General features: G+C 34.4%; 1 protein-coding gene across 1 annotated transcript in view; it reads right to left on the minus strand.

Annotated features, from left to right (window-relative positions):
* UBR1 (ubiquitin protein ligase E3 component n-recognin 1) overlaps positions 1-22,515 on the minus strand; it is a gene marked incomplete at both ends in the record, with an annotated part of 112,708 nt that overhangs the window by 32,736 nt on the left and 57,457 nt on the right. The window contains 12 exons of the mRNA XM_084240985.1: positions 149-204; positions 2,535-2,683; positions 3,979-4,069; positions 4,841-4,938; positions 7,118-7,267; positions 8,340-8,433; positions 9,761-9,966; positions 15,258-15,439; positions 16,816-16,902; positions 18,405-18,514; positions 20,605-20,704; positions 22,020-22,174. Of these exons, the coding sequence (XP_084097111.1) occupies positions 149-204; positions 2,535-2,683; positions 3,979-4,069; positions 4,841-4,938; positions 7,118-7,267; positions 8,340-8,433; positions 9,761-9,966; positions 15,258-15,439; positions 16,816-16,902; positions 18,405-18,514; positions 20,605-20,704; positions 22,020-22,174 (1,478 nt within the window). The remainder of the gene's footprint in view (positions 1-148; positions 205-2,534; positions 2,684-3,978; positions 4,070-4,840; positions 4,939-7,117; positions 7,268-8,339; positions 8,434-9,760; positions 9,967-15,257; positions 15,440-16,815; positions 16,903-18,404; positions 18,515-20,604; positions 20,705-22,019; positions 22,175-22,515) is intronic.

The raw sequence follows: 22,515 nt of genomic DNA on the forward strand, positions 1-22,515 counted from the left end.
CTGAAGTAGGTCTCTATTTTTTATTCGAGAATTCTGATATTTCAAAAAAAAGGAGTGAATAAAGATTTTTTTAAATGATAAAGTAACTGTGGACTCCTTCAAAGAAATCATACGTTGAGTTGTACATATCTGATTGGAATATACATACCTGTCTATTTTGAAGTGCTCCAAACAGAGGTTTTCCTTCATCTCCCAAGAGGTTTTCTCAAAGAGTAAGAAAAGCAAAAATTGTAATTCCTGAATATGGCTATAGTTTTTTTTAGATGTTTCTATTAGATGATCTCTAACTAATTGTACTTTTGACCAGATGATTTGTACTTCTTTCAAGTTTTATGTTTAAGTCTATACCAAAATTTCTAAATTTTTGAGTGACAGAATATTATAGAAGCAAATGTAGGTCACTTATAAATTGTTACTATAAATAATAAAGCCCCTGCAATAATCTATTTAAAAAAACTTGGGATAAACAGCATTCTATTAATTTTTCTTCCTTTTAGTATCTCTTTTATGCAAAACATAAAAAAGTTCATATATAGTTACAACCTATTTTACTTTAAAAATAATACATAGGCAAGTTTAAGTAACTTTATTGCTTTTAAAGGTATTATAAAAAATAAGAATCAGACTATATTTCAAAGAGATGAAATTGAAAATATCAAAAACCACGGTTTCAGAAATAAATTCCACTGCATCAGCAAGGGAACTGACTGTTAATTTTCACTGATCCTTAGCAGCAGACATATTTTCACATATCTATGTGGAAGACATAGTTCCTTTTTTCCTCTATCTTTAAATACATAATAATAAAAGACCTTCTTATTTTGATTCTTGAACTGTTGCTCCTAATTATAACAACACATCCTATATAACCCTTTCCATAGCCATAGGTTATAAGGTAAGTTAGTTGCCTATGCACCAAGAATTAAGTACACTAAACTAAGCACTGCAGTAAACAACATAATATAACAAACAATGTCAAGCAAAATCTAATTACTAGGTTACAGAATCACATATGAAGATTCCTCCCTATTCTTTGGTGATTTTTCTCACTTCTTTTTTGGCAAAAGTGTGACCTTTTTTATATTTAAAGTCTAAACATAAATTCCTAATTCTAAGGTGTATCTTCCTAAAGGTAGGAAAATATAAAAATCTGAGGAGACTTATTAGATCTTGATTCCAAAAATGCCTTACATTTCTTATCAATTTATCCAGATTCTATTTAAACTGAATTTTTTCTATTTCCTATTTAATCACAGTGAATATAAACCTGTATATTATCTTTTCCCCATAATTTCAGTGTGACAGATTTGTGTGTGTGTGTGTATGTGAAATAGATTTTGAAGTAACTTCTAAAATCTGTTCAGAGATTGATGTGGGTATGCAGGAAGGCTGTGTAAAATAAATGGATTCATGTTACTAATTCAAATTATGGAATATTGTCCTGTTACATATATTTAGATTAAGATAATGGAAGACTCCATTAAAAACAACTACCAAAATATATTTTCAAAAGGGAGACTGAAACTGGCTTGGGCAAAGAAGATATAAAAGAAATATAGATCTTATTCTTTTTCACATAGTACTGTATTTCATGCTAATTTAAAAATCTAAACTATTTACTGCTATGCTTTCTCTCATCCCACCCCAACAGCTTTACCGACATATGACACTATAAATTTAAGGTATACATCTTGTTTATTTGATTGCTACAATTTTCTTTAGGAAACTTTCAGGATGACAGAAATTTGACAATGGGGTCCCTTCAGAGCTGGTTAGTTTCTGCCTGCTAATATGACTCTCTTGGTCAGCTTAGTTTTCCTTTCCCTTTTCAGGTGACTAAGGTTTCTTATCTTCTTCTCTCAAAGTATAAGATCAATAGAAATAACTGGATATTTCTGAGTTACTCTAATTAAATTCCTTTGCCTTTTTTCCTTGAACTTCTAGTGTGAGAAACTTGCCATTTTTGAATATAGCTTGCTTCAAAGTATCCCTTTCAAATATTTTTAGCATATGTTGCATTTGGTCATTACTATAGTTAAAAGAAATCAATATAGGGCCTCCCCAGTGGCGCAGCGGTTGAGCGCTGGGTTGCGAGGCTGCCTGCGGCCTCTGCAGCGCCGGTTCGATCCCCGGCTGCTCCCCGGCCACCGGAGGAGGGTCCCACATGGCGCGCAGACCTCTCCTGTTGCCTACTGCTCCCCTCAACAGTGTACTTCAGTCCTTCTGCCTGCTCTGCTCCCCGTTCTGGCTCTGGTGAATTCTCTCACCCTCCCGCACTTCTGACTGTACCCAGTGCTTGCATAAACAAACAAACAAACAAATAAATAAATAAAACACGCCTCTATAAAAAAAAAATCAATATAAAAGATTCTCAACCAAACTACATCATGCCATCTAATCTAATAAGATATTAATAGTCCTCAAACAAGATAGACTATTTTGGGTCATGAGGGAAAAAAATGAGTAATTTATGGTTAATCAATATTAATTCTGTTTCTGTGAAACCCCCAAACCAGTTCCTTTATAGGCTTTACCAATTGCCTGGATGGTGAAAGCACATGTGCTCCAGGTCATCATGGGAACTCGAGTATCCATTTCATCAGGAGGCACTTTCAGTCCAATTCTATAAATTGTTGTGGCAAAGAGTACAACCATTTCCTTGATGCTATTAGAATATTTTATCCTAAAAAGAAAACAAGGAAAATTTATACAGTGATTTAGTAAAGAACTGAGAACTGAGAACTCCAATTAGGTACAGAAGCAATAATTTCACTCCTTCGGCAACACAAACTGTTCTTTGTTAAATTAGAGATTAGAGTCTCTGAAGATTTATTCATTAGGAAAAAATGGGAAAAAGCAGAATTATATCCCCTATAGGTAGAAACATATCTCTTACAAAACGGAAATGGTCTATACGACTTCCCTTCCCATAAATATATAGTAAATGATCACAGCAGAAAAGGTCCAGGTCCAAAGTAAGGGACTGGACAGAGAATGAATAAAAGTCAGAGGAAAAAGATCTGTTCTGATAAGGTTTAGTATCTGGAAATGGGAATAGGAAATACTTTTGTGTTGACAAAGGTGTATGTATATGATAATACCATGTACTTGGAGTGACAATTTCTCATTTTCTTGAACTTCCATTTGTAGTAACAAATATTAGCAATGGGATACTACTAGAAAAATGTACTCCAGATATAATATAAATAAGGATCACAACTAGAAAAATGTACTGCAGATAATGTTCATTAAATACTAACACCTGACTTGAGTTTTATACTTAAATATATGTAACATACATATATGAAATATGACATTATATCTATAAAATATATATTTATAAAACAGAACTTGTTGAGCCTAACTGGATTGACTGCCTACTAAAATGAAAAATAAAATAAAAGTACAGTTTTCCAGATTTTAATGGGAGGCATTACCTCTCTCTCATATCTATATATCTAGAATATATAGGTATACATATAAAAATGTGTGTATCTATATACGTATATCTATATAGCTAGGATATACAGGTATATTTTTCAGTGTCTTCACATAAATATCTTTCCAAAAACCTTACAAGATAAACTAGGAAGTCAATGTCTCAATTTCACCAAAAAAGAAAAATGTATCTAGGAGACGAAGTGTGACTTGAGACTTTTTAGAAGTTACAGAGCAAGTAAGATGTAACTTTAACTGATATTTCTTAAATTCTGCTGTCTTGTAGGCTGGACTAGACTATTTACACATGCCATTTTTATTGGTAAAAAAATTAGCTATAGAAGTGTTCACCTAAATATACATTAATCTATTGTTTCAAACCACTTAACATAATTAATAAAAATAAAAGACAAAGAAGACAAAGAAATAAGTAAAAATGGGATAAAGAAACAATTTTACAAATAAAGCAGGGACGAAGGACTGTTCTCTACTATCATTTTCAGTCACTCATAAACTTATCTTAATTATCTAGATACTCACGAAGACTGAAGTCCTAAATTCAGGAGAGACTGGAACTCAAAAGCTGCATCACCCATTCCTTGATTAAATGCTGGATTTGTTGGATTTTCTCCTTATAAATTAAAAGGAAAAAAAAAAAAGAAAAATCATGAGTTTATCCTGACACACACTTTTCTAGTTTTTTGAAGTCATATATGATCCTTATAGAAACGTTCCTATATTTTGATTTTTAATGACTAGTATTCTATTAGGAAGGCATCTACACAAGTGAACAAGATCTGGAGCCATCTAAACTGTAGCTCTGCCACTTAATGTTGCTAAGGCCTTGGGTGAATAGTAAATGTATTTGTGGCTCCACTTCTTCATCAAGTTACAACTGTTGTTCCCCTACATGCAATGAGTTGTTTATTTCTGGTTGCTTTCAAGATTTTTTTCCTTCATTTTTGCTTTTTAGCAGTTTGGGTATGATCTATCTGCTGGATGTGGTTTTCATTAACTTTATCTGTTTGAGGTTCACTGAAATCTTAAACTTATTAATCTTATTTATAGGGAGTTCCCGACCATTTTTTCCTTCAAGTTTTTTTTTTTTTCCCCCTATATTATCCTTTTTCTTCTTTGGCATTTCAATGCCAAATATACAAATATTGCAATTAAAAAAAAAGGTTCAAGCTGACCACAGATTTGAGGCATTCATCAGGGGAAAGGTTGGAGAAGGGGGTCAAGACATGGGAGGGAAGAACACAAGGGACTATCATGATGTTCACAGCTGCTATTGTGGTGGGAGAACTATGGGGACTAAATCTGAGGAGAGATCAAATATTGTACAAAAATGAATAATGATGTAAGAAAATAAATAAAAGGAAAAAAATAATTCCAAGCAAACCTTTAGCATGTTTCATATTATAACCTGTTATTCTGGCCAGAACGGTCTGTATCCATCGTGCCAGGGTCAAAAATTGAGCAAGAGCTTCAGCATTCTCACTGTAAAATGATATTTAAAATTTATTAAAGCCATCAGCACCAAGTCAAACAGAAAAGCTGCAGTTTTTTTCTGGATAAATGACTGTATATAAATGTCATATTCCTCCAGATAACTTGCTAGGTCATAGAAATATGTATGTCTAAAATGTAGCTTTGGAGGGAGGCAAAATTTTAAAAGTACAAGAAATAAGATACTACCACATACCTAAAACTTAGAAGCAACAAATGTCAGTAAATGGAAGCACCATTCTAGTTGCTGGTAAAAAACTAAGTGTCATCCATGATTACCCATTCTAATCTATCAGATTTTACCTTCTAAATATATCTCAAATTTATCATTTCTTTTTACCGCTACCATTACTACCCTATGGACAACTTACATCTTCCCTCACCTAGGCTACTTAAAAAAACTGTTCTTCCTGTTTCCACAATGGCATTTCATTATTTATGTAGTCATTATACAGGAGCCAGAAAGATCTTTGAAAATGTAAATCAGACCATACCATTCCCCCATTCAAAACACTGCAGTGATTTCTCATCACACATAAAATAAAATTTTAACTTCTAATTTTAGAACTAATTTTATTAGTCCTTTTGTTATCCAGTTCTCTGCGTGCTTCATTCCAAGTATGTTGCCTTTTAGCTATGAGTCAAACATGACAATTGTGTTCCGGCCTCAGAAGCTATTGCCTGTGCTTGAATGCCTAGAACATATTTTTAAAAAATATTTATTTATGCATAGAAGAACTGTGGTGTAGGCCAGAGGTGCAGAGGGGTGAGAGGATTCACCAGAGATAGGAATGAGGAGCAGAACATGTGGATTTACTGAAATACACTGCAAGGTAAGAGAGAAGAGGTCTGCTGTGCCATGTGGGCTAACTCCCTGGCTGGGGGTTGAACACAGGCCACAGTGGTGAAAGTACTGAGACTTCTGAACCCCTATTACCATCAAGGCCCTAGAAAATATTATTACTCAAAAAATGAGAGATAACTTTTTCTGATGTAATGTTTTTCTTAAAAAGATGAAATTCTATGTTCCAATGGCAAAACAGAAACAATTTCCAAATTAAATTTACTGATGATATGAAATAGCGGACTGAGAGCAACTACTTATTAACCCTGCTTGCCAAACTTATCACCTTTTAACTTTTCTTTTTTAAACGGAACATGTTAAGTAGGGCCTCCCTGGTGGCGCAGGCAGTTGAGCGCCGCACTGCAGCCTCTGCAGCACGGGTTCGATCCTAGCCGGCCGGTGAGAATCCCACATGGCGCAGCAGATCTCTCCCGTCTTGCCCGCTGCTCCCCTTAGCAGTGTATTTCATCAGTCTGCCTGTTCTGTTCCCCGCTCTGTCTCTGGTGAATCCTCTCACCCTCCCGCGCATCTGGTCTGTACCCCAGTTCTTGTATAAAAATAAATAAATCTTTAAAAAAAAAAAAGGAACACGTTAAGTATTTTTATTAACAAAACCATTTTCTTTAGCAAAACTTAGGTATATCATTACAAATTCATTGAGTTTGAAAGAAACTGAAATTATAATAATAAATAGTACTATCATCATATAGAATAGTAAGAATACAAAAACAATTAAAATTTCTATTTGTCGTTTAAAAAACTTATGAATTTGCTATTAAATTTCTTTTACAAATGTTCAGAATATAAGAGCTGAAATACTTAGCCTAAAAGTTCAAAACTATCTAAAGGTATATGATGAATCTAGTATTTTCTTTACTTTTAATAGCTGACATTTTGTCCATTTCTCTAAACCTACAGCATTTGGATCTTAAGAACAACAGAATAAAAAAATCCCAACAAAGATCTTTAGAGAAACCAAACTCCAAACAGCAACTCTAATGCTGGTAAAACAACACTATATGGAAGGAATGAATCTTCTTTACATCTTATTTCTTCTTCAGTGAATGCCAAGATAGAGATCAAAGGCCTATTGCTTTAATGGTTGTTGGAAAGTATACATAAAACATACTTTTGAGTACATTAATATTCTGTTCTCTAAAATACCAAAAAGTGAAGCTTTTTAAAATGTTTAATGTAGAATATAAGTTATAAAATGAAAAATTATTATTACTTTAGCAAGGAAGAAACTAGTTAATCTAACAAAAACAGGAACAAATGAAAAGATTAAAGACAATTAAAAAAAATTCACCAAAACTTAAAATGTACCTGTTCATCTTTTGAGGTTGCAAAGGAATAATGGGAATCACAGTATTGCACAGAGACTTGCAAAGAGGGCAAAGATATTCTCCACTTTCCAAGTCAAAAAGGTCTACATGAATGCGCTGCTGAGAGCTCAACTGCACAGCTTCAAAATATCTGCAAAATTCCAAGACATAGGTCCATTTAAAACTATACATATAGGGCCTCCCCGGTGGCGCCGCGGTTGAGCGCTGGGTTGCGAAGCTGCCCGCGGCCTCTGCGGCGCCGGTTCGATCCCCGGCTGCTCCCTGGCCACCGGAGGATGGTCCCACATGGCGCGCAGACCTCTCCTGCCGCCCGCTGCTCCCCTCAGCAGTGTACTTCGGTCCTTCTGCCCGCTCTGCTCCCCGCTCTGGCTCTGGTGAATTATCTCACCCTCCCACGCTTCTGACTGTACCCAGTGCATGTATAAACAAAAACAAACAAATAAAATTAATAAATAAATAAAACATGCCTCTATATTAAAAAAAATAAAAAATAAAAAATAAAACTATACATATAGCTTTGCTCTAATCCAAGTGGGAAAAAACTGGAATTTCTGCCTCAATAAATCTTTTAGAATTTACATGCAAAAATACACAAGCTGTACTACAGAAGAAACAGTGTATGCCCATTCTTTTAGAGGCAAGTGAAAAAACCTATCAGGGAAGAAACAAATTTAAAATAATTGTATTGAATCATACTTGTCCCCTGCCTCACCATCACAGAAATACAATGTAGACACTAATTCCCCAGGTGGCCAATGGCCAACTAAATTAGTAAGTGCTCTCATAGGAAAATTCTGTATTTTAATCCAATGTAAAAGACTAATAAACCCCAAACTCCCTGAAATTTTGTTTCTGAATTTTTTCTCTTCCAGAGGTACAACTGGAACTTATTATCTTGACACTTTCACTATTTTGAGGGGAATGAGATTTCTATCGATGACTGCTTCTTTTACACAAATACTGCAATTAGTTTGTAGAGAGCAATTACAAAGGAAAGGTGAAAACTTTAGGTTGATACTTTTACACATCACTTTTTAAAGGTGATAATACAATGAGTATCATGCAAACAATTAGTAATGGAAATGGCTTCAATTATTCAATTAAGAAGGAAAGAAGACATGAGAAAACATGCCCTTTGGTGGCCTGTAGTGAACTTCAACATTCCTAGTTTCTTTCAAGAACATGTCAAAAGGACAACTTACTTCTGCCAGCACACTGCATGCATTACATGGCCACAGCTTCCTGTGTAAGTTCCGTATGCCAAGTCTGGGTCCATAAAAAGTGGGTCCATGGTTTCTAGTACAGAAAGACAAAAATAAGGTATTGTTTATCTCTTCTACAGTCATGAAAAGGAAAATGGCTATAAGTTCTTAAATTCTAATCATACGCTTTCTTAGGAATGTCCAAGAAAAGTGTCATATCTAACAGCATATTCTTAACACAAGTAGAAGAATGAAAATATGAAGCTAGATTTACAAGCATGATTCTAAAATTAGTATGAATTAATGACACACTTTTATTGATTTACATTTTTATGTGCACATCAGACTTAAGTTACATTATCCTGGCTGCTGAAGTGATTTTCGATGATTCAATCATAATTCACTGAGTTATTTTAAATAGTACTTATCATTATAAGCTAGTGGATTAAAGCATAGACTTTAGGGTTCAAATTTTAGTTTCATCATTTTTAACTCATGGCCTTGGGCAAGTTACCTAGCTTCTCTGTGCCTCAGTTCCTTCATCTGTAAAATGGAGTCAATACTGGTAACCTAACTCATAAAGTTGTTATGAGGAGTGAGTAAACAAACAAAATATGCAATCAAAGCCTGGTACATCGATAAGTAGTCAATAAATGTTAGTTTTTCACTTTTTAAAATACCATTCCGAAGGCATTTTAAAAATAATGCAGTTAACTCCTGACATGATTTAAGAAGTATACTGTATTACCTAATTAGTATTCTTGCCAATAAAAATTTTAAAATGAGTCTAATCAGGAGGCAACAATTTGGATGGATCCACAATACCAGACACTCTACAGGACAAGTGGCCTGTAATCTTCAAAAAAGTTACCATCCTAAAAAATAGGTTAAGTGACTATTCTAGATTAAAATAGACTAAAAGAGACAACAAAAACAACGCATGAAATATGTCTGGATGCTAAATGAAAAAAAAGTCTAGCTAAAACAAACATTTTGAGCAGTGGAGAAATCTGAAAATGGGTTTTATGTTAAGCAATATTCCTCAATTATTAATAATTTTCTTAAATATGATAATGGCATGATAGATATAAGATAGATTGTTGTTAGTTTTAGAAAATGTCTTTGGAAAGATTTAAAAGTGAAATATCACGATACCTGCCTCCTACTTTCAAATCACCCAGTAAAGAGAAATGGAAATAGGGAGACAAACAGACAGACAAAGCAAAACTTAAAATTTAACAAAGGAGCCAAGATGGCAAGTAAAAACCTGGAGTTCATTTTACATATGTGTAAATTGTTATCTGATCAGATAAGGCTAAATATAATCTCACTCTCAAACTTCTTTCAAATCACTTTTCAAAAATTTTTGGAAGTATGAAAAAAAAAAATGCTCAAAAGGATATTCATTAAACAATACATACCCCCTGAGAGTTCTATGGGTTTTCCCCTGTGCTGCGTTAAGGCGGTGGATTTCTGGACACAGGCTGATAATACCATGGCATTATTTTCTATTTTCACCTCTTGTTCTTCTTGGCAGAGGATGCACGTCAGCACCTCCTTTTCAGTAACAGACGGTCCACGTTTAGGACCCAAAGCAATTCTAGAGTAGTCACTGACTGCTGGGGTGCTACCAAGAGAAACGACCAGAAATGAGGACACGTTTTGGTCACTTTCCTTTAGAGTATAAGAGACTGTATGGTAGGAACTATAAGAATTAAAAAAAAAAAAGATTTAACAATATTAACTTAAAATATTTGCCCCGACTTTAATGGCTGTTATCGTTAACTTGCTTATTAGAAAATACATTTTATGTTGCTAAGTGAAAAAAAAAAAAAAAGAAAAAAGCCAGATCACAAAGTAGAATGTGTATTGTAATTATAGTTAATTCATTTCTTATACCAAGAAGCTGGCTTATCTGCTTTTTTCTGATTAGAAAAGTAATATAAAATTATAAAGAAATGTTGGAAAATCTAGAACAGTATACAGAAGGAAAAAAACATCATTATAGTCTCACAGTCTAGAGATAAATACTAGTATATTTCCTCCTAGCCTATTTTCTATTAATAACATTTTAAAGATAATTAAGATTATATTATACATACAGATAGGTATCTTGCTTTATCTTATTCTCATATTAAAATTTATTCAGAAACATTTTAAATATCTGTACAATACTGTATGTGCCATAATAATTTTATACATTCCTTCTTACTAGACATTTATTCTATTTGTGTAGCTATTAAAATAAAAGACTTACACCTTAGCAATTTAGTAATTCTTAAGATCTATTCAATGTGTGCAATAATAAAAATATAATAGCAAATATTTAAACAGCACTAATTGTGATGTGAGACAGTTTCAAATGCTTCACATTATGTTAACACATTTAGTCCTTCCAAGCATCCCATGAAATAGGTACTGTTATTACCTCCATTTTTCAAATGAAGAAACTGAGGCTTAGAAATAGTAAGAGACTCACCTAATGACTCATCACTAATAAGTACCAGAGCCAGGATTTAACCCAAGTGATATGTGGTTTCACAGGCTACACTCTGAACTCATCTGTAATACTGCCTCTCTGTACATGCTAAAAACTCCCTGAAATGTAGTATGTCATTCCACAAACTTTAAGTAACGTAAATGTTCATCATCAATGTAAATGAAACTACACAGCACAGATAGTTGTTGAAAAGTTGTTGAAAAGCAACGTATGGGGAAGGTTTACTTTTTGATCTCAGGACTAGGGAACATTACTGGATTTTTAATGGATGAGGGGCCAGAGATGCTAAATGTCATACAGTTCCTGGGGCATGAAAAATAACTTCTGCCCAAATGCCAGGACTGAGAAACACCAAGCTTGTTTTATAGGTACAAACTAAATACATGGAAGTTGCAGTACAGTACATAACATATGCAAAGAAAACAAAAGGCTGAAGACACAGTCATGTGCTACATAATGACATTTCAACCAACAATGGACTGCATATATGATGGTGGTCCCAACAGATGGTGGTCCCAATACAAAAGAGGTTTGTGTAGGAGGCGATTACCCCTTAAGTTTTATAAATATTCTCTATGACACTGAAAGACAAAATCACCTAACAATACATTTCTCAGAATCTCTGCCAATCATAAAAGTGCTGCATGACTGTATATAATTTCTATGGTTATAATGTTTGTATGTAATAGCATAGTAAAAATTCAGAGATGATATACATAAAAATGATAAAGTATCTCTCTAAGGAAGGGCAGAAAAGGGACTAGGATTTAGGTCAATGCTAAATGGAACTTCAGATTATCTCTAACATTTGAATTTTAAAAGGAAAATGTTCTAATATAATTATGTGATTAAAATTAAATTAAAAATTATAATTAAAATTAATTATGTAATTAAAAATATAAGAGAACACACTTGTAACTTTGAGACAGGAAAAGTCTTCTTAAACAAAATAGAAAAAGTTAAAATTCTAAGACTAATCTGTCTTTGTCAACAAAGAGAAAACTTCATTATTAACATTAAAGAAATGAGCAAAATATGGGAAACATGCAACAAAGTATAGTATTCATAATTTTAAAGGCTGTCTACAAATTAATATGAAAAAGGCAAAGCACACAATAGAAATGGATAATTACATAAGTTAATATGTAATTCCCAAACAATTGAATGTAACAGGCTAGTGAACAATCATAAAAAGATGCTCAACCTAGAATTAACTAATATTCAGGAAAATTTGGACTGGCAAAAATTTATACTTTTTTTTTTTTTAATTTATACAAGCACTGGGTACAGTCAGAAGCGCGGGAGGGTGAGAGAATTCACCAGAGCCAGAGTGGGGAACAGAACAGGCAGACCGACGAAATACACTGCTGAGAGAAGCAGCAGGAGGGGCAGGAGAGGTCTGCGCGCCACGTGGGACCCTCACTGGCGGCCGGGGATCAAACCAGCTCTGCAGAGGCTGCGGGCAGCTTTGCAATCCGGTGTTCAACCGCTGCACCACCAGCTAAGGCCCAAATATTTATACTTTTGATTATACATTTTTAAGTACTTCATATTAAATACTGGTGAGAATGAAAGAAATAGGAACTCTCAAACGCTGTTGGGAATAAAATCTGGTAAAGCTTCTTTGGAGGGCAATGTCATGGCGTCTATTAAAATTTTAAGTAATTATGATCTAATCCTTTCACTAATTAGATTCTGTAGTAGGTTCCCCTCTATTTTTAAACAGAAAAACTTTCCCTATTTTACTTGACAGGCAGGAATGCTGTGACCCGGTGGTCCTGCTACATAAAATACCTCTTCAAAAGACTAAAGGGGACTGCTGACAGCAGTCACAAGTGACAGCTGTCCAGAAAATAAGTGAGGGGCAATCCAGACCTTAAACTGTATTGCCACACTAATTCTTTTATCTTCCTTTAATTTTTACCTACTTTTCCCCTCTCCTCCACCAACAGATGGATCCCTTGAAAAATTCTACCAGGAGACTTCTCTTAATGAATTACTACGTACTGCCACCCAAGGGGAATTAAGCCCTTTATCTAGAGGAAGAACATTGCTATTATGTTAACCTTAGTGGATGGATAAGGTCCAAGATAAGAAAACTCCAAGAATGAGCCACCAGACTGAGGGAAAAGTTTCTCTTCAGGGAAGGGGGGTGTTTACAAGGAGACCACCCCATGGGCCCTTAGCTGCTATATGGAATAGCATACAGCATTTGGAATTTGCATACTTAATTACATTATTAAAAATTTCTCATTTAAAGACCATTAAACTACAGCGACTCCTCAAAGAGGAACAACAGTTGGCCCAAACAACCCACCCTTTGGATTCTGCCTACACTTCCTTCTAGAACCAACAAAAGCAATTATTTTGGGCACCAGCATTAGGGAGACGAGGCCCCTTAGATGGGACAGCTCTACATGCCACCCCAGTGTGAAGTAATTATGGAAGACTGAACTCCCCCCTTCAACTCCTCAAATGATTTTGGCCAGGATATGATGTGTGTGGGGTGGGAGGGGTCCTGTGAAGGGGTTGATGGAAGCTTAAGAGTAGAAAATTTCACAAGGCCAGGAATTACAAGCGGGGGAAGAGAGGATTATCAGTTATTACAGAAACTCAACCCAACCAGAACCCAAAGTGAAAAATTCTACAAAGAAATGAATTCTATCGGGCCTCCCCTGGTGGCACAGGCAATTGAGCACCGCGTTGGGAAGCTGTCTGCAGCCTCAGAAGCGCTGGTTTGATCCCGGCCACCCGGTGAGGGTCCCACATAGCACTGCAACCTCTCCTGTAGTGCCCGCTGCTGCCCTCAGCAGTGTATTTCGTCAGTCTGCCTGTTCTGTTCCCCACTCTGTCTCTGGTGAATCCTCTCATCACCCTCCCGCACATCTGGCCTTTACCCCGGTTCTTGCATAAATAAATAAATCTTAAAAAAAAGAAATGAATTCTATCAAAGAGCAGTAAATAAAAACACCCCGTGCTCTGGCAAAGTCTTGCCCTTCAAGACAGCTCTTTTTTTTTTTTGTGGGACCCTTGCTGGTAGCCGGAGATCGAACTGGCACTGCAGAGGCTGCAGGAAGCTTCGCAACCCAGCGCTCAACTGCTGCACCACCAGGGGAGGCCCAGGACTGCTCGTTTTTATGGAGGCTCTGCGAAATTCATTCTCAGTGACCCAAGAACCCCACTCACCAAACCCCAACAGATTCTACCCTTGAGAAATACTTGAATAGCTGTACAAAGAGGCACAAAAAATGACACATTGTAATTAAGGGAAAATTGGGAAGGGAAAAACAAGGAAAATGTCCAAAAAATACAAGTCTTATTATTAATGTACACATCTGGAAATGCATAGAAAAGTTCTAGAATAATAATTATTTGTAACAATGGTTATCTATGGAGAAAGATAAGGGATGTAGGACATTCGAATGCAATAGCCCTTAATTTTCTCTGAGTACATTTTTTACATACATGCTCTTGTCTTGATATACAGAGGTCTCTTTTTCATTGCTCTAAGAAAAAGTATCTTCATAGATAATACATAACATTTAGAGGACTGAGAATTCTTATTGTTTAAAGTTTTGCATTTTTAGTTTTATTAGTCAACCAAGGATAGCTTACCTTTATATATTTTCCCCTTTAAAATATATAGTTTTTATTCTCTGAGGTCCTTGTTAACATGACTCAGCTTCAGGATTATAGACACATTTATAATGTGTCTACTATTATTGCAAATGGACACTCTCATAAAGTATCCACAATACACACTGTTTGAAATAGCAGTGGAAACTTGTTATTAAAAACGAGCATAATGGGATGCATTTAAATTGGAATGCTTTTCAAGGTACTGTTAATTTGCCTCCCTCTTCCCTTTTCTTAATGTATCTTTATAACATTCCACAAAGCTTGGCTCTCAGAAGGTTAACTGATTTCCTCAAAAGCACTCCAAAGTCAGGTCTCAGAAAACCAGATCCACTAATTCCCATTTCAGTGCACTATCCATGACAATTACTGTAAGCACTGTCTGCTTTCTCTTTAAGAAAAAAGAAAAACTAATATAAGGTCATTTTTTTCAATCTGTAATAACTGCAGTCATTTTCATCAGAAATAAAAATGATGTGGAATATGTAAAATGATATGTAGGTGTTTATCTAAAAAAGCCCAAACACACAAGGTATCATTTCTACTTCTGTGGTTCCCATTTTCACATCTTTCTGTGAATAAAGGCCCCCAACATAACTTTACTGCACATTTAAACTGCTTATCAACATAAAACTATATTCAATAAATACGTTAGAACCTCCACTGTGCCCTTCCTAGCTTAAATATGGTGTCATTTCTCTAACTACAAAATATATTTTGGAAAAGTTAAAGTGAGTATGCAATTTTTCTTTCAAATAACTGAATTGCTATTTTGTTTTTACCTCTCTTCCTCCATAATGGAATCTTCTTTTCCAGACATTTCCAATGTATTGTCATACATGAGTTTGTGAGTTTCAATGAAGTTTTTCTGTAAGGCAGACATCTGAGCCATTATCTTCTGGCGATGCAGTCTAGCAGCTTCAGCTTTTCTTTTTCGTTCTGCTTTTTCTTTATCATGTGTAATCTGGATATTATGAAACAAAATTAGGAGGATTTACTGCTAAAATTTACATATATTGCTGTCATGCAACATTTCCTAGAATAAAGATCTGATAATACTTGATTATCCCTTTAGCTTAGATTCAATCTAACATCTCAAAATTAGCAGGCATGCCTTATTGTATCACACTATTAATGACTCTTTCGGTTATTTCAATAATTTAACATGAAAGGCCAAGTACCTTAAATATCTTATAAACTGTCTTTTATACTCATGGCATTACAATAAAAAAGTGTAACAAAATTTTAAAATCATTTGTCACTCATTTTTAAGCATTGATATATATCCAATTTAAGTTGAATTAATGATTGATCTGATAGTTACTGCTAAATACATTGCTAAGACTGAAAACTTTTAACAATATTACATAGGTTGTGCCTTTTTAAAAAAATTTAAAAAATATTTTTATTTTTTGTGTGGAAGAACTGTGGTGTAGGCCAAAGATGTGGGGACTAAGAGGATTCACCAGGGAGAGTGGGGAGCAGAACAGGCAGATCTACTGAAATACACTGCTAAAGAGAACAGTAGGGCAAGAGAGGAGAGGTCTGCTGTGCCATACGTGGGTTAGCTCTCTGCCTGGGGATCAAACTCAGGAGGTAGAGGTGATAGTGCTGAGACTTAACCCCTAGACAAGCAGGGAGGCCCCCTTTTTATTTTATTTTTTAACTTAAATGTTTAACTTTTAGGAAGGATAGTTAATAACCACAAGTAATAATATTTGAATAATTTTAAGATTAGAACAGTCCTAATTTAATTCATTATATAATAAAAATTTATAACCTAAACAGTACTGCATTTCATTGAATCTAAGATGTCACACCTTTATGTTACATTCCACTAAGAATGCCACTGTCAAAATTATAAGAAATAATTGATTGTAAGACATATTCCAATTTCAAATATCTAAATATTTAAAAATTAGTTAAATATGTTTAAAATGTGCTACTTCTAATATAGCTCCATTGTAAATCAGTCTCCATTGCTTTTGCAAAATACTTGTATCATACAGGATAACTACGTAACAATTACTACTAATATCTGTGGTATAAAAACACAACGAACTGGGCCTCCCCTGGTGGTGCAGCGGTTGAGCGCTGGGCTGCGAGGCTGCCCGGAGTCTCTGCAGCACCGGTTCCGGCGAGGGTCCCACAAAAATAAATAAATAAACAAACAAACAAATAAATAGTTTAAAGATTTAAAAAAAATAATAAAAAAAACACACAATGAACAAAAGAAGATGGGTATCTCATATACTTTATCACAGGTTCCTTCTAACAAAAAGAAATAGCTTACTGTTAACAAAGACAGACATGAATATCACTAATATTATAATGATATACCTCATCATTCCTAATTGAGTCTGATCCTGATGTAGTTGCTACAATTAAACAAGATTTTTCTCTTAATCGCTTCACTGTGTCAAACATCTGAAAAACAAAGGAAATATTAAAAGTTATGGTTAGATCAACCAGGAACAGAAAAATTCACTAATCTCATTTTATCAACATGTCTCCAAATGTCTTTGACTTAAACTTTAAATGTATATTAAGTGACTCCTGACTGTAATAAACACCTCTCATAGTCATTTAGAAATCCAGATGAGGAGGAGGTTGTAACTAGCAAAATCAGCTGATTTAGTCTGCTGCTGTGAACAACATCTGCTTTTTTTCTGGGTAGAAGTATTTAAAATTTAAAACATTTTTAGTGCAAAGACATATAAAGACAAAACCACAAAACGGAAAGTGAAATTTTCTCCTCCTGATGCTAGTCCCTCTCCCCAAAATCAACTAAAATATTTCCTTCCATGAGAAATATTATTGGAATACATGTTTCTTTATATTTAGATATATTCTCACTAAAAGCAATCCTACTAAAAATACTGTGTCACATCTTTCTTCACCTATTTATCCTTGGAGATGCTTTCACATCAGGTAATACAATTGTATCTCATTCTTTCTAACATATCAAAGTTTCAGTAATAGAAGGGCACATTCATACAACTTCTTTACATTTTATAGTAGGCTTAGTCTCCTATGGAAAAACCTCCCACAAAGAACTTACAACATAGCTTTACATTAACCATTTGGGTAAAATACCTAAAATTTGTAAGAAAAGGTACTTAAACTTCGTATATTTTGTCAATAAATTTTGGTATTCCATAAAAAACTGAATTTTCAGGCATAGATCTCCAACTTATAGAGCTCTACTATGTCTACAGGATATAAATGTTGGAATAAATGAGAGTTTAAATTTATCTTTTTAATAAATGTAGAATAGTTATCTACTTATTTTGTTTGTTTTGTTTTATATTTTTTAATGCTTATATTGGTAAAGTTAACACAAATACTAAAACATTTATGAAATCTACTTCAAAAGAAATCTTAATAACATCATCTTATAGTTAGTTACATGTCCAATTATATCAAACTAGCTCAAAGAGCATGAGTAGTAAAATGGACTGACTTCTTGAAGTAGTAACAGTGCAAAAAAAGTCCAAGTAATACGAATGTGGAAAATAACCACATACATTCTAATTGTCAAACCAATATTTAGTTTATAAATTCAAAATACTTTAACAAAAAATATCTTGATATTTTCTCATTTATTGTCTGTACCTCAACTAAAGTGTATGCTCCATGATAACAAGCATCTTGTCTGTCTTGTTCAGAGTCTAGAATTGAGCATGGCAGATAGTAGACATTTAATACATGTTGAATGAATAAGACACAATTAATAAATCTTAATTCATTAAAAAAAGCCTTTACTAAAACATAGGAAATATAGAATCATTAAAATGAAAAAACATGAGTGAGCATGAAAATGAGCAGTAAATGACTTTATAATCGAAAAATACAGTGGTTTAATTTTAAAGGCAAATGGAGGACTCTTAAATACTTAAATCAAGATATAGCTTATTTTACAGGTTTACCTGGAGTATCCATGTTATCATGTCCTTCTGGCCCTCTAACTGGGGAATTCCTTTGAGTTTCTCCAAAAGCATTTGTATATTCTGAGCATTCATGGCTGAACTTCCCAATCCTGTTTTAAAACACAAAAATTACATTTTCATAAATACACAATTATGTACAATTATATAAAAAATATTATTCACATTGATATGCTAAGTTTACAAATCAATTTCTTAACTATAATAATGTTTCAAAGGTAAGAACTATAAATACTAAAAAAGCCTCTGTAGTGCTGGTTCCATCCCCGGCTGCCGGGCGAGGGTCCCACATGGTGCGCAGACTTCTCCTGCCGCCCACTGCTCCCCTCAGCAGTGTACTTCATCAGTCTGCCTGTTCTGTTCCCCGCTCTGGATCCGGTGAATTCTCTCACTCTCCCGCACTTCTGACTGTACCCAATGCTTATATAAATAAATAAATAATAATAATAATAAAAATGAAAGTTATAGTGTATAAATAGAAAATGAGAAGTTTTTCACTTTTTGGTCTTAAAATTTTGTCCCTGGAATGTGCTTTAAAAAAAATTATCTACTCTCGTGCCCCATGGCCGCCGAGCAGGAGCTGGGCGAGCCCGGGAAGGGAAAGGTAAAATTAGAAGATCATGTGATGCTGGAGTAGGAGGATTTTTCTTAGTGACTTTAGGATGCTGGTTCCATTGTAGGTATAACTATGCAAAACAAAGAATCCAGGAAAGAATTGCCAGAGAAGGAATTAAAAATAAGATTTTATATGAAAGTACCCACCTTGATCCTGAAAGAAAACAAACCAATGGCAACAGCAGCAGCTGAGCAATCTCAGGCATAGAACACCCAAATACAACGGAAGTCAGTGTGAAAAAAGCTGAGAGCAACTATAAAAAAACCTACCTATTATGTACCATAAAGCCTTCAATCAAGTAAAAAAAAAAATTATCTAAATCATGTAGCCTTTAATAAAAATCTAATCTAAGCCTATTGTTTTAAGTTAAAAACAGATGGGCCTCCCTGCTGGTGCAAGGAGTTGAACGCAGCACTGTGAAGCTGTCGCAACCTCTGTGGCATGAGTTCGACCCCTGGCCAGGGAGCTACCCACATGGTGCAGCAGACCTCTTCTGACTCGTCCGCTGCTACCCTCAGCAGTGCTTTTGGTCCGTCTGCCTGTTCTGCTTCCCACTCTCTCTTTGGTGAATCCTCTCACCCTCCCGCGCCTCTGGCCTATACCCCAGCTATTGTATAAATAAAAAATAAATCTTTAAAAAAAAATGTAAAACATATTACCATTCATTCAGACATCTACAATAATTTAAAATTCAAGAACATTAATTCTTCTTTACATGGGTAGTATGAAAGTCAGTTGATATAGCAGCAAATACTTGGTAATGTTGAGATTAGGAATGAAAGTAGGAAACCATCAATGTATATTGCATCAATAAAAAGGTTATAGTAATCAAAACAGAACAAACACAGACATACAGACAAATGGAATATAACTCCAAGTCCAGAAATAAACCTACACATTTATGGACAGTTAATCTATAACAAAGGAGTATACATTGGAGTATACTTTCTTGTATGGATGGTCTTTTCTTTCTGGATGGTGTCTCACACACACACACACACACACACACACACACAATGGAATACTACCTAGCTATATAAAAAAAGATTAACTCTTGCCTTTTGCAGAAACATGGATGGAACTGCAGAGCATAATGCTAAGTGAAATAAGTCAGGAGGAGGAAAGATGAATACTGGATGGTCCTTCTTATAAGTGGAATATAGAGAAACAAAACCAAGGGCCAGACAAAACCAATCCAATAATAAAACCTTGACATTTGACTACAAAACTGAGGCATCCAGAAGGGGAGGGGAGTGGCATGGTGGAGGATTACTAGGGCACTGATGGTGGGCATGGTGTGAAAATATACATCTGTAGAAGTGTGAACCTATAACCCCAAAGTAGATACAACTTCACTTCAATAAAGATAACTGGGGGGAAAAGTTATAATAGGTTATTTAAAAATATATTTCTCTTAAAATATTAGTTAAAAAACAAAGAAAGTAGGAAAAAACAATTTCAGAGTTTTGTTTTAAGGATTGACAGATTAAAACTCTATAAGATCGAACTTTCAATTATGAATCAGTAATTAGCTGAAACTGTGTTGAAAATGATACTAAAACATACTTGAAGCCTTATGGTAAAAGTCAAATGTCACTTCTTCTTCAGGAGCTTTTTGAAGCTGTTGCTTCTCTTCTAGTAAGCCTAATGCAAGAATATGAAATGCCTGAAGGAAGAAAATATGAGAAGATCTTTTAAATTGTGCTTCTTCAAGTAAACCTATTTTAAAAGAAGGTATAAAAATAAGCAATCTGATAAGTAAAAAATGGGCAAAGGTTATAAACAAGCAGTCCAAAGAAAGATAATGGATAAATACACACATGGAAAACGTTCAACCTCACTTAAAGAAAAGTGATCTGATACAAGATCACTATGTTTTTCATCTATCAGAGTGGTAAAAGCTTCATAGTTTAGTAAAATAGAGCTGCAAAGGTGTTGGCAAAAATGCATTTTTTTTTACCACATTTGTGACAGGAAAGTAAAATCAGTGTATCATTTTTGGAGGTCAATTTGACAACACTTCTCAAAAATTTAAAGGAATACAGATTTAGTATTAGGAATTAGTAAAATAGATATACTCACTCAAATATGCAAAGATGTTTGTACAAGGATATTCATTTTAGTGTTCGTATACAAACACCTTTGAAAACCTTGAATGTCTATTAACAGGAGACTAAATGTACAATGAAATATGCAGATATCAAAAATGAGGTAAGCCTATATGTGCTAATGTGCAATGATTTCCAGAAGATATACATATTTAACAGTGTTTATGTCCTAGGCAGATCACAAGGAGGCAGGGAGAGAAATTTTAACTTTTGATTTTAAATATATCTCTATGGTTTGAAATGTTTTACTGCATTTATGTACCATGGTTATAACAAGCTGAGATACACACAAAGTGTAACAACATTTAGACCCTCTAGACCAACACAGTTAAGGAAAAAAAAATTTAGTTAGGCGGGTTTGCTAAACATATATCTAGTTACATAATACAAGAATGCCAAAAGTGGCATAGTATCAAAAATAAAAAAGCTGCTTCTACTTAATGAGTTCATTCATAACCATTCTATAATTATATTTATACCCATTTTACCAATGGGGAAAGAATTCTTTGCTCCTAAATGGAAAGTGGGGTAACCCAAGATTTAAGCTTAGATTTGTCTGTCTTCAAATTTTTGTTATATCGTCTCCTCATAATACAAGTAAAACATAGAATGCTATGATGCAGTAATACCATGCCAATTTATTATTAACAGGAGCAGGCCTTTTTTTGTTTTTAAATATAAATCACTCCCAAGAGTAAGGATGCTAAAAACATGAGACTGTGTCACTAATGAAATTGATACCACTTGCAAACTATTTTAAGGACCTCTAGGTCTATGGCTCCAACTGAAGTTAGAAAGTTAGATCAAGGAGCTTCTTCAGATTCCCAAGAAGTCTAAGAATTGAAGTACAGAAAATATTTCAGATCTACATACCATCTGGAGCATCCCTTCAGTCCACAAGTTAGAGTCTGTGTCTATTGCCCGCTCAAATATGGTTCTGAGAATGTACATCATGATATCACAATTGAGAAGGTTAATCACTTTGCTGAAAGCAGGGCAGAATTCAGGAGGTGGTGGTGGTGGTAATGCTATAATGGGTGGGAGATGGATGGCAGAAGAGACAAAAAGGTACATTTTTATTTGAGCTATTCTGCATGCTAAGTTAAAAATGTCAAAATAATGGACTATATGCAAAATACTACATAATTTCTGTTACCTTTAAAGCAAGGAAAACATCATTATCTAGGGAAATGTGAGTTACTATGTCAGTCACCGAAAATAAACTCCATTTGCTATAAAAAACTTTTTTGCACCACTAATCTAGGCCATATTATAATATACAAACAAGTCTTGCATTTCTATTAGCTACCCACTCTCAAAAAAGAACAAAAGCAAGGCACTATATACTTTATTGACACAAAACCACAAA

This window comes from Talpa europaea (genome assembly GCF_964194135.1).
Source record: "Talpa europaea genome assembly, chromosome: 8".
Classification (NCBI taxonomy): domain Eukaryota; kingdom Metazoa; phylum Chordata; class Mammalia; order Eulipotyphla; family Talpidae; genus Talpa; species Talpa europaea.